Source organism: Anser brachyrhynchus, assembly GCF_964034855.1.
Source record: "Anser brachyrhynchus genome assembly, chromosome: 5".
NCBI classification, from domain to species: domain Eukaryota; kingdom Metazoa; phylum Chordata; class Aves; order Anseriformes; family Anatidae; genus Anser; species Anser brachyrhynchus.
In genome coordinates this window covers 57,427,930-57,444,121 of record NC_137699.1, presented here as the reverse complement: position 1 = coordinate 57,444,121, position 16,192 = coordinate 57,427,930, and the positions used below count along the sequence as shown (strand labels likewise).

General features: G+C 39.6%; 1 protein-coding gene across 4 annotated transcripts in view; it reads left to right on the top strand.

The window, feature by feature from the left end:
• The window catches only part of AHNAK2 (AHNAK nucleoprotein 2), a 74,480-nt gene that overhangs the window by 33,994 nt on the left and 24,294 nt on the right, over positions 1-16,192 (top strand). For all 4 annotated transcript variants that reach the window (XM_080592819.1, XM_080592818.1, XM_080592820.1 and 1 more), the window contains exons 2-6: positions 12,419-12,489; positions 13,266-13,355; positions 14,085-14,141; positions 14,733-14,874; positions 15,630-15,811. In XM_080592819.1, the coding sequence (XP_080448945.1) occupies positions 12,419-12,489; positions 13,266-13,355; positions 14,085-14,141; positions 14,733-14,874; positions 15,630-15,811 (542 nt within the window). The remainder of the gene's footprint in view (positions 1-12,418; positions 12,490-13,265; positions 13,356-14,084; positions 14,142-14,732; positions 14,875-15,629; positions 15,812-16,192) is intronic.

Here is a 16,192-nt window from a genome sequence, read left to right as displayed (position 1 = left end):
TATTACAGAAGGTCTCTGAATGTTTGCAACTGTTATGAATCAGCCGTAGGGGTGATAATCAAACTCAAGAAATAGTTTTCTTAGTGCTTTCAAACAGCTCCACCCTTCTCAGTTAATTCACCAGTTACTAAATGGATGAACCAAAGTACAATTACTCGCTCACTATTTGAGTCTTAATCAAAAAGAAATCCAGAACTGTAGCAGTGAGTCTTTAAAAAATGTTTTCTCCCTGTCATTTTAACTAACCTCTGTGAAACATGAAACCGAAATCTACTTCCTTAACTAAATTGTGTTTTCCTCTAATCTATTAGGCAAGCATACTAATTTGTTATTTTTGGGCATCTCACTGGCTGGCTCGGTGGTGCTGAGGGGAAAAGTGAGCACTGAATCATTTAAAAATCATGCACAAAGATTCACTTTTTTTTTTTTTCAACAATATAATGCAAAGAAAGCTTGTCATTTTCAGCTTCACCTTCTATAACTTGACCCACTTACAATTCTGATGTTTTTCACCCTCATATATTTGATTATTTCTAATTTCAAAGAGTACAGATTAAGTTCACAAATTTAATTTGTAAATGAGGACAGTTATCAAACTGAAGCTTAGAATATACCGGGGCAAGATGGGATTCTGGTATACCTCTGCTAGGGAAAGTCTTTCAAAAAAGAGGTGAATACCAAGGAACCAAAACAAGGGGATAACATTTTTACAAAGAATTTGGTAGGTCACCTGTTTAATTCTTTTGAAATCTGACCTCTTTGGGCTGAAAACCCACTCTATAGTTGATTATTTTTCAGACTTGAACTACATTGATGTGAACAGAACTATACTAATTAATTCATTAAATTGAATCAATGGATTAATTTATCTGTAAATGAGCTTTTGTGCTTTTGTAAACCCACAGTTTGCATCCAGAAATTCTCCTTAATTTTTGAAGGGGCTCTCTTGCACTACATAAAAACAAGAGAAATTGAGCTGTGCCAAATACTATTTTGCTACCATCACTGTTTATTGACAGAAAAGATTTTTATCTTAACAAAATGAAGGAACTGATAACTTTATCTTTGATGTAAAATATTTTCCCATAAGAATTTTCTGTCACCTTTTCCCCATATCTCTGGTATTACATATACATTAAGGAATTTTAAAGCTTAAAAGATATTTTTTTCTGTGGTGATTTACAACCAAACAAGTTGCCCAGGGAACTTTCTCTCAAACTGAAAACCTGTTTCCAAGGGCAGTTATTTATATTAAAGCCCCCATAAAAGGTTGTGGAAAAGCTACGAGGTTTTTTCTTCATTCCTGTTTTGAGAGGGGCTATATCCAGCATACCAGAGAGACATGCACAGTAACATCACTCCATTAATATTGCTACATCTGGGCACTTAATTTTGCACTGAATTTTATCAGTGGAGTAAAGAGAAATAAGTCTTCCTAGACCATAAGAATCTTTAGCCTGAACTATGTATAAATATAAATGTATATATATATATATTTTCTGCACATTGATTATGGTGAGGATTTTTTTTAAACTGTTTTGAAGAGCAGCTTGGGCTGAAAAAATCTGTTTCTGATTTGGAGTGGTAAGTGGCATTTATATAAAGTCCGTATCAGTTGCTTTGGGCTTTTCACATAGTGTTAGTAGATTTTCTCAGACTTATTCTTAAGGGAACGTGCACTCTACCAAAAGTACCAAAAATTAACATCCTTCTTTAATGCAGCAGCAAAGAGGACAGTCAGCTTACATTGCTACCCATTGAAACCTCTCCAGGTCAGCACTGGGCTGCCTTAAGAGACAGCTTGGGGTTACAGCCACTACTTCTCAAGAAATACTTACTCTGAAGCCAGAGAAATTCAGTCTCCAGGGCTGTCAATCAAGACAGAATGATGATTTTTGATAAATATTTGTTTGATCATTTCTAAGCCTGGCCAGGGCTGTGCTTTGGCAATGGAGCAGGCAATCTGCTCCAGGAGAAGCCTGGATTCTTGGGGGGATGAATCAGCGAGGAGAAGGAATGTGGGAAAGTTAATTTGTGTGAGCTTTATGGGCCTTATCTGCAATAGGCACCCACCTGCCTCCGCTTCTAGGCAGCCCATGATAAGAGCTGAATTCACAGCTATCTATCTAGCAGGGAGGACAGTAAGAAGAGAGCCGCCTGCGAGAAGAAGGCAGCTTTGCATTCACTTTCACAGAGTAAGTTTGTTATATAGGTGGAGGAGTTTATTTCAGAGGGAAAAAAGCTGCAACATACCTAATCAGTATATTGGATAACCAAATACCTGCAGAGTAGTTCCTACAAGGGTTTCTGAAGTGGGTAAGCCAGTGAGAGCATTTCACTTGCAACATGTCCCTGAAACCCTTCCTGAAATCCAGACAGTGACACCCTGGCAGATTTTAGCTGGGTAGCCGTATGAGTATTTACAGCACTGGTAATGACTCAGTTGCAAGTCAAAGCAGTATATCCCGAGAGATAAAATTGTTGAGAGTCCCAGGAGACAAAACTGTTGAGGATCACAGTGGATTAAACCAGTCTTTATTGCTTTATTTGGCTATGAATCTCTAAACCACACTTGCCCCTTTCACAAGGGTCATAAGCAATTTTTGTTCAGCCCAGGAGCTGGGACATATATAATAATGACTGCTAAAAAGTGATGCCCCTCCCTTATTGACACTGTGAGAATAAAGGCACTGTAGTCCTGGAGAAAAGTCCTAACTGATAATTATCAGACAGGCCTCTAATGTCATATTAGCATCACAATAATTACACACCAGAACACCATGAGAATTCCTGCAGGAAGTAAAACACACACTGAAAACCCCTTCTGTCACGTAAAACCTGAGAGAGAGGAAAATTCCTGCCTACAACAAGCACACACACAGACACAGACCAGGACATTACACCTACCCTCCAGGCAATCATTAGACTAAAACTACAGAGATAATGCAAAACTTTTACTTCTGAGACAGAACGTTTGGTCAGGGAGAAACAGCACTGACCCTCTGGTTGTCTGGGTGGTGCCATGAGCATTTTCCATCTGTCTTTTTAACCCTGCCATTTGTAGCCGTATTTTAGCCAGCACAACAAAGGATGAATCAGGAGGGACAAATTCAGATGTAAGCCAGTGCTGCCTGTTTTTGCCATCTTTTTTGGACATCATTCTAGTGATGTTGTCACAATAAACTTTAGTAGAGAGCTTATTTTCAAATACTGTGTTACTCCTATAAAACATTGCTCTTTTTCAGTACTAGGTGAAATACTGGACTATTAAAATATTTTACTAAATATTTTATTCTAGCACCAGAAGATTTGTGTGGATCTGGCTAGATTACATTTCCTATATAGATCACAAGAACTACTGTAAATGTGTTGCAGTAATTTTCAGCCAAGTACTTGAAAAATGGTGATAGTTGGATGAAACTCATTAACTCAGGATCTGGAAAACTTCAATTTGGCAATTCAAAAACAAAAAAAAAAAAAAAGAAAAAAGGCTTGGAAGTAAAAATCCCCTGTGATTTTATTGCTTAAATATGACTTAAGCTGAGAAAGTCTGTGTGGAGCCCCACCAGGGTGCTTTTATTCTGATGGTCTGAAATGCCGTATGGATTCTATTAAGTTTACCTTTACCATCAGAGGAAAGATGCACGACTGTAAAAATAAAGAGCCCCTTTCTGATCGGTATCATGAAAGGCTTTGCTCTTGTTGCAAAGTGTGAGCAGGCATGCTTTCAATAGTTTTAAATCTGTGGACAGAGCTTATCAATAAACACACACACGGGAAAGCCCTTCGCTCCCCTTTTCATCTGGGGGCTGCTAGTTTCTCTTTTTATGGTAGTGTTTATATCTGTTCTTAGATGCCAGTGCTCTTCCACATCTTCCCTGATATTAGTCAACCTGTAGAAAATGCTGTGTAAAATCCTACAGAGCCCAGTCTGGGGTGTAAGAAACCTTAACTCCCTAAATGTTTCTCTACTTGGACGTACGTCGCAGAGCAGAGGCCTGTTCCCTTTGATAAAAGCAGGAGCTAAGTTCACAAACAGCTCTCTGGCCAGGAGAGGAGATGGATGATTGTAACTTACGTATATTTTCTGGTTTCGGAAGGTTTTGAGATGAAATGATTTGAAGGCTTTTAATGAAGTACTCTAACTGCCGACAAGGGCAGCTTAACATACCAAGGCATTGAATCAAAACATCTTGTTCATGCCTTGAATGGAAGGAAACTATTCACACATTGGTTATTTGGGAGTAGCCGCTCCTCCAGCTCCGCTGTGCTACGGGGCCCGGCTTTGGCCTGGAAGGCCGCGTTACATTCATCACGGCACAAGTATGCAGCCAAGTGACAGAGTGCAGCCAGGGGGCATTACCAAACCAGATACAAAACAAAGGCGGGAGTAGAGCTCAGACACAGGCCTAACTGGTTCTGATAGCATCCTGCAGACAGCAAGGCCTGTTAAACCCCTCTAGCCGCATGCAGCCTCTGTATCGCCATGCCACGGGCTAGGCCCTTTGTCTTCACCCCACAGTGAAGACAGTTCACCCCACAGTGAAGACACACAGAAGCAGTTCGGGAGACAAGAATTTCAGGGCTTGGTGGGGAGGGTCCCACTCCCAGCCCAGGGCAGAGGGGAAACACAAAAGCAGGGGGGCGATATTCCTCACTTTAACACTTCTTCTGAGGCAGAACGGCTGCTTTTTCCACTGTGGCAATAGTTCATTTTGGAGCTGACAAGCTAGTTTGTCTAGGTGGAGCGAGCGGGTGCCCCCCGCTGTCTCGCTGGCAGGGGTCCAAGCGAAGTAAGATTACATTCCTGCGACCCAGGGCTGGGAGAGGCAGCCTCCTCCGTGACACTGCGCCCGCATCTCCCCACTGCCACGGATCCTGCCCAGATAGAGTGACAGTCGCCGCATTCCCGCTGCGGTCCTGCCATGCCCCGGGGCCCTGCCCAGCAGTTGCTGTAACTCTCAGCCCCGGGGGATCTCGCAGGACAATGGAATGAAACCAGTCCCCTGAAATGCACTAGGAAATTTCTGTAGAAAATGGACCTCTCAGTTTTCAGCTGATGCTTTTCCCCAGCATTGTCGGGGCTGCTTACTGGTAATGCCTTGTGGCAGCTTCCTTCAGGAGCACGGTGCATGCATAAAGGAGCTTTCAGATTCTGATCTTCACCAAGTGATGCTTGCAGGGTCATTTCCCTCACAGACAGACAGCATTGCTTGCTTGGAAGAACGTGACTCTTCCTCCAAATTGCCCAGGAGGATTTGGATGGTGGGGTTGGTTGCTCTGAACTGACCTAGCCAAGCCCCTCACACTGAGCAGCCCCTGCCTGTGGTGAGAGAACACAAACATCAGCTTTTGAGCTCAGAGATCTTTAACACAGCAAATTTTGGAAAATGATGAAAATATTTTTTTAAAGTGCCAAAAAATCATGTTCATATGCAGAAAATGGCAGCTGAGATGGAAAAGATGGTCTTTTTTTGTGATCATTATAATTTTGTCTGTGAGGGCTTTAAAAACAAACAAACAAACAAACAAACAAACAAACAAACAAAAAAAGACCTGATTTAGGCTATTTTTCAGCCATGAGAGCTTTAAGGAAACTAAACCAGGAATGCAATAGCTTATATGCTTGATGACACTGCCTCGTTGAAATGACATCTTAATCAGGTGGTTGATCTACATTTATTCATCAGTCTTCAGTCTCCTGGGATATCCTCGGAAACCCAGAGAACTCAGTGCAAGACGTATGCATTAATTTAATAAACCATCAGAATAATTGAGGCTGTGGATGGGGATGGAAATAAAATAGAACCAGATATGAAAAGCACTGAGGAGGCCAAAGAAAAAGTAAAATGTTTGAATTGCTGCCTTTTTGCCTATTACCTCAAAGTGAAAATTTTCTCTTAGTAAACTAAAGTCAGGTAAACTTACCTATCAGAAAAATTGCTCTTGAGAGGCCAAGTTAAATGCCAAGCATGTGCATAGTGTTCCTGTTATCAAGTGCTTTCCTGAGCTGGGACCTACAATTCTGAATATTCTAAATATTCTAAATATTCCCTATTTCAAATACGAGAAGTGAATCAGAAGGGGTTATGGGGCTTCAGCACTGCTCAGGAGGCTGTGAGAGCTCTGAGGGAAGAGAAGGAATCCAAGAAATTGTGATACCTACAAGAGTGTGAGAACAAGCAATAGGAAATAAAATAAATAAATAAATAAATAAAAAAGGAAGGGCACACTACCCATTTGTAGAAAGGGATTCAATTTAAAAAACAGGAGCAATTCTGGAGCAGTGCATTAGCAGTGACCAGCAGCGTATGCATGAGAGGCAACAAGCCTGGGACAGGGGGGGCTGAGGGCACAGGGACAGACAGGTCTGCAGGTGTGGGCACCCAATGGCTGGGGGTACTGCCCTGGCAGAGGGGTCTTGATGCCAGCTGAAGGTCTGAACGATGGCAGTGATGCATAACATTATTTATAACAAGAGGTGATATTAAGCACATGAGGGAGCCCCATGAAACTGCTGACCTACATGTATAAATTATTTGCTGGGTCAAACAGAGTGCCAACAATGATAATGATAGCAAATTATTATTGTTGTTGTTTGTCACATAATTATTCACTCCTCCTTCTCCTTGTTGATAATGCAAATAAAGTTCTGTGCCCAGGGTGTGCTTTGCGTTGTCAGAAAAGACCTGATCTAAAGATGTCTCAGCCTTGTGCGTGTCTAAGCATGAGTCCTCTAACTCACTATGGACTCAAAGCTATTAATTTCCACATGACCAGATCAATAGCAGACAAACAGAACTCTTTGTTTCTTATTGCAGCTAAGAAATGGTAATTATCAAAATCCTAGTAAAGAAAAGGCACAATTTTGTGGCTCTCATATGTTAACAAACGATAATAAATGAGTGAGCAAAGCATAAAAGTTTTCTCCTAAAGATTTATGTTTACCACAGCTCAGGTTTCTGTCTGTTTAAGAGAAATCCAGTAGTGAAGTTGGATAATTCATGCCAGTTGGTACATGGCAAGAGGAAACCTCTTCTGGTGACGATACTACCTGAAAATAAGCAGCATTCAATCTTTGTCAAAAATATGTGCATTGCAACGATTGCTACTCCTCTTGGTTTTAACCAATCTATATTAAAATCCCAGGGAAAACAAGACAACAGCATTATAGTTCTCTTCCACAGAAATAAATAAATAAAACAAAACAAAGCCACTTTTGGTAGGAAATCTAATGCTTAAGGATTTGATGCAAAGAAAAACTTCATATTTAAAAAGTACGAGCAGACTTCTTAAATTTACTACATTCATATGCAAACATATCTGTACTATGAAATCTTAAGAGGCAGAAAGCCCAAATCTAAGAACTGCAGAGAAAGGAATATAATCTGTAAGCAAGGAAGCTGGAATGATCAGCAAAATACTATAGTGTTGTGTTTTTTTTTAACAACATATCCGGTATTGTCATTTGCTGTTTTATTCCTAATTTGATTTTAAAGCACTCAGATTATGGTAAATTTATACACTAGTGGCACAGTTAAAGCTATGTTTCTGTTCAGTTTATACAATACATTAATACCCAGTTGACTTGAATTAGATTATACTGTCATATTTAAATTGATTATAATGTCTAAATTTTTTTTTTGAAACTGTTACCCACAGAATGTGCACACCGAAGAAAGTATTGGTTTTATATTTTTGCAGTTTTACCCAAAACAGCCCAGCTGGGTTGCTACATTAAAGATAAAATAATAATAATGTTAAAATGTATTTTTAAAAGCAAACACAATTTCCAGTCATATGATATGAAAATGTTCCATTCTATATAACTCCTACTGCCGACTTTCAAAAAATTCCCTTGTTCTGAAGTCAGTTCACTGGCTATTAGAAGTAGTCACTGATGTAAATTCCATCTTGTTTATGAAAACATTTGGAACAAAGCACTGGTTGTCCAGGATTTATATAAAAAAAAAAGTTAAAACCTATAAAATGTTGGCATCGTTACTATTTGGGGCATGAGAATGACATGCATATAAATTATAGTTTATTGGCACAGTCTTTTACAAACAAAAAGAAGGCTTTGCTGAAAATGGAATTCATCAATGTACTGTAATTCCCCTCTTTTATAGATATTGCTTTTAAGGAAAAAAATCTAAAGCAAATCTTAGACCCACTCTACAGTGGGAATGAGGGGTACAAGAAGTCTTTTATGACATAGGTTGACTATGGTAGAGGGGAGACCTAATAAACAAGCACACGGAGTCTGGGGAAATCAGGATGGTTGCGAAGGCCCTAATTGTGAAGCTTTGGGAAGGGAGGTCATTCGTGTAGCTGATGTCTCTCCGTGTAATCTCAGCTGCATCTCTATTAACCCTGTAGATTGTTGCTCCTTTTTGTAGGAAAGCATCCTGCTATTACCATTTAGGAGAGGTAGCAGTTTACTAAGGGCTTTCACAGGAGGACTCTCTCCCTTTCTACACATCATGAGGTGGGTAAAAGAGGCTTTTTAGACTGACAAATTCGCTCCTAAACAGCATATGACATTTCTGGTGATCTTCTGAGATATCATCCAGGCCAGGTATACCTTTCTACATCCACACCGAACAAGACTTGGCAGTGTAATTTGTTGTTTTAACACGGCATCCTGATGGGAAGTAAGTGTTCAGGTCTCATTGCAGGAAGTGATGTAATTCTCTTGGGTTTTAGGGATAGCGCAGTCTTAGCAACAGGAAGATTTTGAAGGTACTGGTCGCCTAATCATTCTTTGTATCCTTTGTTTAAAGTAACTGGTTTTGAGAGTTTTATCTCTGTTAGAACCCGTAGGATATGCCCTACTGGATGGCAAGATAAATCAACTGTGCAAACTATACAGGGCCATTCAAGCTAGTGCTGACCATTAGGCTAGGTGGTGGGTCCTGCACTTGGGGCACAACCACCCCATGAAATGCTACGGGCTGGGGGAGGAGTGGTTGGAAATGTGTCTGGCAGAAATGGACCTGCGGGTATTGGTTGACAGCTGTCTGAACATGAGCCAGCAGTGTGCTCAGGTGGCCAATAAGGCCAACAGCATCCTGGCTTGTATCAGAAACAGCATGGCCAGCAGCACTAGGGAAGTGATTGTCCCTCTGTACTCGGCTCTGGTGAGGCCATACCTCGAGTACTGTGTTCAGTTTGGGGCCCCCTCACTGCAAGGACATTGAGGTGCTGATATATGTCCAGAGAAGGGCTATGAAGCTGGTGAAGGGTCTAGCAAACAAGTCTTATGAGGACCAGCTGAGAGAGCTGTGGTTGTTTAGCCTGGAAAAAAGGCATCTTAGGGGAGACCTACAAAGGAGATCTACAAAGGAGACCTATGCGCTCTACTATGACCTTAAAGGAGGCAATAGCGAGGTGGGGATCGGGCTCTTCTCCCAAGCACCAAGTGATAAGACGAGGGGAAATGGCCTCAAGTTGCTCCGGGGAGGTTTATGTTGGCTACTAGGAGAAATTTCTTTACTGAAAGGGTTGTGAAGTATTGGAACAGGCTGCCGAGGGAAGTAGTTGAGTCAACATCCCTGGAGGACTTCAAAAACGTATAGATGTAGTGCTTAGTGACATAGTTTAATGGTGGACTTGGCAGAGCTAGGTTAATGTTTGGACTGGATGATCTTAGAGGTCTGTTCCAACCTAAATGATTCTATAAGCCCCTAGCATGGAGAACCTCATACTTGCATTGCTCCAGTTCTAGACAACTAAAATGTCACTAAGGTTACACCAGAGTAAAACAAGAGAAACAGCAGTGAACCAGTCCAAGAATCCTCCCAGATAATTCTTTCCTTTTAGTTTTCCAGTAGCAAATCATTGGCAGCCACCAGGGATCAATGCTGTAACTAGCCTAAAGTGCTGCACTAAAGTGCAAACGCTCTAGCAATCCAAGTACTATTCTTTTAAGTCATTCTACTGGACTTCAAAGCTCGTGGGTGGGATTTTCCCAAGTGAAAAATACGGCAATACCACAAGCCTAAGTCCTTACGATTTCTTGGAATTTTAGTAATAGCCATAAAATTTGCTGTTGGCACCTGAATATTTAGAAGCACTAAGCAAATTAAACAATCAAACCTCAGTCCTGCAGCTCTTCTCCCCATATGATAGTCATTAAAATAAATGTGGTGAAGAGTTTCATGAATGAATTCCAGAAATTTCAAGCAGAAATGCCTAAAACCAGGTTTATATAAATACACATATAAATGCTCATTTTCCAATTTTATCGAGTTTCTGAAAATTACATATGCTAGAGCTTTTGGGAGAAAAAAAAATCAAAACAATATATTTAGGTCTTTAATCTGAATTAGGACCTGCATTAAGACCATTTTCTGGAATTGTCCTTCGTAGGGGTCATGACTAGGCCTGTGAATGCTAAAGAAGGCAAGGTCTGGCAGTCCCATTACGTTCTAAGTTGATCCTAGTTCTTTGGAGCTAAAATATCATAGGAGAGATGATTAAGATGATGTACACATGGCTAAGGTGTCCTCTGTTCAGTCAAGTTTGGAAATTTGGCCCCCAGACTGACATGGGACATTCCCACTGGAAGCACATTATCACCATTCATCTTATTGAAGTGGTCCATCACTGATCGCATGGTACAGATCTTTTATGACTCTGCCTATAGTAAATAATTTCATATGCAGAAAAAAAAAAGTCAAGGAAAAAAAAGAAATGTAGGAGATCAGTAAACTATGTAAAAAGGCTATCAAAATCACAGCCATTTTAACAAGAGCTTGGCAACTTGTAGAGTGATTGCATGCATACAGAAGACATGCCAGCTTGTCTGCACACACAGCATGCAATATCCACAGTCAAAAATGTCATTTTCCAGCCAAGAATTCTTCATTTAAAGTAGACAATGAACAAATCACACAATTTTGCTTGTGGCTGTCTTCTCTAGTGTTCAAGCATATTTTTAAGCCAGGGGATATGTTTAGGAGAGCCAAAACTATGCAGAATTGGTCCTGAGAGAGAGAGAGACAGCCTGATGCCTTGAAAACAATGTGTCATGGAGACAGGAAAGAGGTATAATCATCAGGACAAGACTTATGTATGTATTAGAATATCCTGTGCATCAGGGAATGTGTAACTCGGCCACACTGTCATCTACTGGCTAAACCCAGATCACTAAAAAAGATAATATATTCATGCTGTTTTCATTCTTTGTTGCTCAACTTCAGACATTTCAAAAGAATCATATTTTCAAACAGCCCTTCTCCTTCATTCCTTCTCCTCTCTGCCCTGGATTCTTTTAAAAACCATAAAAGCAGAGTCTTTATGACTATCAAAACATCATGATGCTTACTCCCGTAAGACCTCTATCACAGTCAACGAAGAGTTTCTAGGTGGGGAATTTCAATCACTTTAATTTATTGCCAATTAGCAAACTTTTAAACTTTTAATCGCCAATTCTGATATAAAAAAAAAAAAAAAAGAAAGAAAGAAAGAAGAAGAAAACACAACAAACAAAACAAAACAAAAACACACCATCAACAAACAAACACGCACTTGGGAGAAACACCTCAGCTCCCCTCCAGACGAATTCTGGTCTCCAGTCCCCTCAGCTCAGGGAGGCCAAGGGCTGTGTGGGTGGCAGGGGTCAGCAGATTGGGGCTGTTTTTGTTTTTCAGCTCCTTGTTTCACACTCAGCTGCTCCATTGTGGGTTCCTCCACCCTTCAGAGTCAAACCTACTCTCCATGCCTGCTCAGACAGCTTTTTACTTCAGCTCCTACTCAAGCTAAAACTTTGCTTCAGCATTTCTCCTGCTCCGCTCTCTCTCCTCTCTCTTCCTGCTCTGCTGTGTTTTCCTTCTTCCTCCTCCTCTAACATTGTTCCCTCTTTCTGTGTTTACTGCTGTTTCTTAAACTCATTTCCACAGAGGTGCCAGAAACTCCCCTGGCTGGGTCAGCATTGCAGGCAGTGGATGTGTCCTGTGCCTTACCAAGCCATCTGGAACCAGCTGGAACCGGCTGGAACCAGCTGGCACTGACTGGAACCAGCTGCATCTGTCATAGGACGGTCGCACTCTTCTCTCACAGAGACCACCCTGCAGCCCCACCACTGCCAAAACCCTGCCAGGCCTACCTTAAGCCTCCTTGGTAATCAATAAAAAAAAAAAGTCAGGCCATCTTCTAGTTCTACTTTTTCCTCTTTTATTTTTTTATTTTATTTTACAAAAGCCTTTATGTTTCTGGATATGAATACGTCTGGTATTTTTGGAAAGATCATGCTAATGAGATCTGAGATAAGGAATTTGAACGAAAGCAGGCCTTCCTACCGCTGGCTAAGCGCTTTTTGCAGGAGTGCTGCTCAGGGTTGCTTTGGCTTGGAAGCTCGCTGCTCTGTGCTTTGCAAGGCTCACACAGACACCCACAACCTGTGTGCTGCTTTCAGGTTCTGGACGACAGCTGAGACCGGCAGAGCCTCCGGGAGATGCTGACGCTGATGCAGAAGATGAAGATTCTGTGAGTTGCTGGTTTGTTGTTGTTTTAAATTACCTTGTGAAATTGGGATCTTAATTTTTTTATTATTATTATTTTTTATAGCGGGGTCTTGCTGGTGATTCTTTTCTGCATCAGAAATATTGTGGCTTGTAGTATTTCTGCTTGGGATTAGTCTGCCAGCTCAAAAGCTGGAATGATGCTTCAACATAGTGTGATCTGCTGTTTACCATGATTCACCAGCATGAGTTTAATACCAAGACCTAGCAAAATAGGACATGACTGTTCGCTACAATTACATTTCTTTAAAGCATTTGCTGGTTTAGGTTTCCCACAGTCTGACGATTCTCAGCAGGGCTCGTTTGGGGACTCTCCCATGGTTTGCTTGTTTATAGATTGCAGTAAAGTTTGAAGTTGCAAGATGCAAAGTTTAACCATGCAAATAAAGCAGGGGATGGCAGTGTTATAGCCTTTTTCAATTGTCACTAACTGATCTGTTAGTATTTTCACTCTGTTCAGCCCATAGATGCATACAGTTTGTAAAGAAAACCACAGTCAATGTACCAGCACTTCTGTCACTCTGGAGTCTGCTCCTTGTGTTCTCGAATAACATCCTTAAATGAGCATTATGTTTGTTGTTGACCAAAGGAAAGAGTTATTCATTATTCTGCATTCACCATTGCTAATAAAAGATGTGTACACAGAAAGAGGCTGTGCCTAAGTTGAAAATCTCTCCTAAAAAAATGGGTCACTGTTTAACCATGGTTGTGCCTTCTCCACCACTCATTTCTTTTCCTCAGGTTAATGAAGTGGCAGTAGAAGACATCCGTCCAAGGCCACAGGGTTCCTCTCCAGTTTATGAATATTCCATAGAAGAAGAATATTTAAAGGCAAGACACTTAAGTTTCATGGGGACATGGCTTTATCAGATTGATTGAAAGGACTTCAGCCCCTACAACAAGCCAAGACTCATATGCCATATACAATGATGTGTTGTCTCCCTCCCTGCCATGTTCATTAAGGGTCATGTTCATTGATTTTGTTGTTGTTGTTTTATTTGATTTGTTGTTGGTCGTGTTCTTGTTTCTTGGCAAAAAAATGCTTTTGACTTCATTTTTAAGGGACCTGGGGCACAAGGTGTCAAGAAATGATAACACTTTTCCGAGTTAAAATATTTTAATTTACTTGAATCTAAAACATATTTCAAAAGTACCTGTATCTATTCATTATTCAAAAGTAAAAAATTAATTAGCACACTCGTGTTAAGTAGTCAATGTTTTGAAATTCATGCTGAAATCAAATAAATGAAAAACGTGTGCTGTTCACAAAGATGAAAGCGTGAGAAATATGCTACTTGAGAAAAGCTCTCCATGTCTTGATGCAACTGCTCTCTGGCATTCATTTCCTTCAAATTTTGGTACAAGTCAGGGAGGCCCTGCATCTAATTTACTACTGGGAATTATGTAGTTAAATCGTTAACACTGTACATTTTACTTGTATATCCCAGTTTTGACTATGTTGCCAGTAAAGTCAGCCTCAGTTCTTGGTCTAAATCAAGCATTTTGTTGAACTTTAGAACAGAACTAATTAACACTAAACAATTGAAACTTATTTTTCAGCTTCAAGAAGAAAACAAAAAATATTCTACAGACAAATCAAAACAGAGTCATCCACAGGTCAGTCTAAAAACACTCAATAGTTTTAGATGTATGGTTTGCAAAACAGTAAAGTCTGTTACGCAGATGTGGATGGGTAGACAGAAAGGACAAATGAGAAAAGAATCACTTCAGACTTGGTTTGGCCAGGAACTTCACAAATTGTTCATTGGGGCACGAGCAGGTATGAACACTTACTTGCCATATTTGGGGTCCTTGTGTTATTCTTTTCAACATTCTTTAGTCTTCTCTGGTTTCAGTATAGTACAGTACTGACTCTTATTCTGACTTCTCTGGCCTGTTGACTCTAATTCAGGTGCCTAACATCTTCACAGAAAATGCAGACTTTCAGCCCTAAAAAAATCCGTATGTTTCACATTTTCAAATTATAATCTATTTTCCCTGTGGCCCTGATGCAGCAAGGACCTAACACGTGCTTAATTTAATTTAGAACAGACTCGACCCACACTGAACAAGTACATTCTCTGCTTTAGATAATCTTTCTTAAGCTACTGAAAATACACCTCAGAATTCTCACTTTTCTTATTGTACAATCTTAAATACTTTAATACAAATGAGTAATCGTAAATTCAAATCTTTTTCTACATCTAGGAGACAATGGAAGTGACCTTGAGAACAGAAGTGGAAGCTGGTGCTAGTGGTTTTAGCGTGACAGGTGGAGGAGATGAAGGAATATTTATTAAAAAAGTACTTAAGGAGTCTCCTGCTTCAAAAGTATTTAGTCTGAGAGAAGGTACAGTCTGATTTTCTGATTTTTTTTTTTAGTTTTATAATAATCAGGCATATATCTCTTTGTATATAGATACCTGCCTGATCTGTCATCTGTTTAGATAATAGAAATAGAAGATGACAAGCCAACTAATATAACCTTTCCATATTAATAATTTCCAAGATAAGTTTCTTAAATATTAACAATACGTGAATTGTTTTGTATACCATTAAAAAAATCAAGTTTTCACTGGAATGGTGAAAAGGATATATAGAAAGTAGTATATACACAAATAAAATGGAAAGAAAAAACAACTCATTATTACATTCACAAAGAACCTGCCTTTAATTCTTCTACAAAATACTCTGCCGCAAAACTCCAGTAAATAGTGATTTAATCAACAACAGAAGTCCAAAGTCTAAATAGTGAAAAATATAAGAAAAAAATGTTACTGTCAGGGTGGTCAGACCCTGAAACAGGTTGTTCAGAGAAGTTATGGAGTCACCACCCTTGGAAATATTCAAAACCTGACTGCGCACAGACTGAAGCAAGCTGCTGTCATTAACCCTGCCCTAAGCAGAATGGTTGGACTAGATGATCTCCAGCAGTCCCTTCCAACCTTAACTATTCTGTAATTCTAGTTTGTGAACATAATTTTATATTGTAAATCAATGATAGGTGTTAATTATTTTTCTCTTGTATGAACATTAATTCAGCAGATTCTGAAAAATCACAAGAAAATACAAACTAATTGAAATGATGTCTGATTCTTCTTGCAGGTGATCAGCTTCTAAGTGCTACAATATTTTTTGATAACATCAAATATGAAGATGCACTTAAGATTCTTCAATATTCTGAGCCATACAGAGTCCAATTCAGCCTCAAAAGAAAAATTGCTGGGAAAGAAGAGCTGGAACATATTCACTCTACAGCCCAGTACAAAAAGGAAAGATTAAGTCAGGTAGTAGTTACTTGATTAGTTTACAAAGCTTGTATAACACTGTAGCAACATGCTATGTGGAAATATAGATTAGAAAATACAGTGACTTTTCTTCTTAAAACATCTTCTTACTAATATGAATATTCATTAGAATAAAAAAATCCCATACAATATTTGCATCCTTATAAACATTCTGGGCAAGACTATAGATTTTGGATAAAAGCACAATCTTGATTTAGGGTAGAAAAACATTCTTCTCTAGTGAGTCAGAGTTGTTTCTGTTATTAAATTCACTGATTGAATGAGCTCAGGTAAACTCTAATATTTATATTCAATATTTTTCAAAGTGTAAGATACCAGTAAATATTTTTCTCAAAAGCTCAGCAATGAAATATTATCATA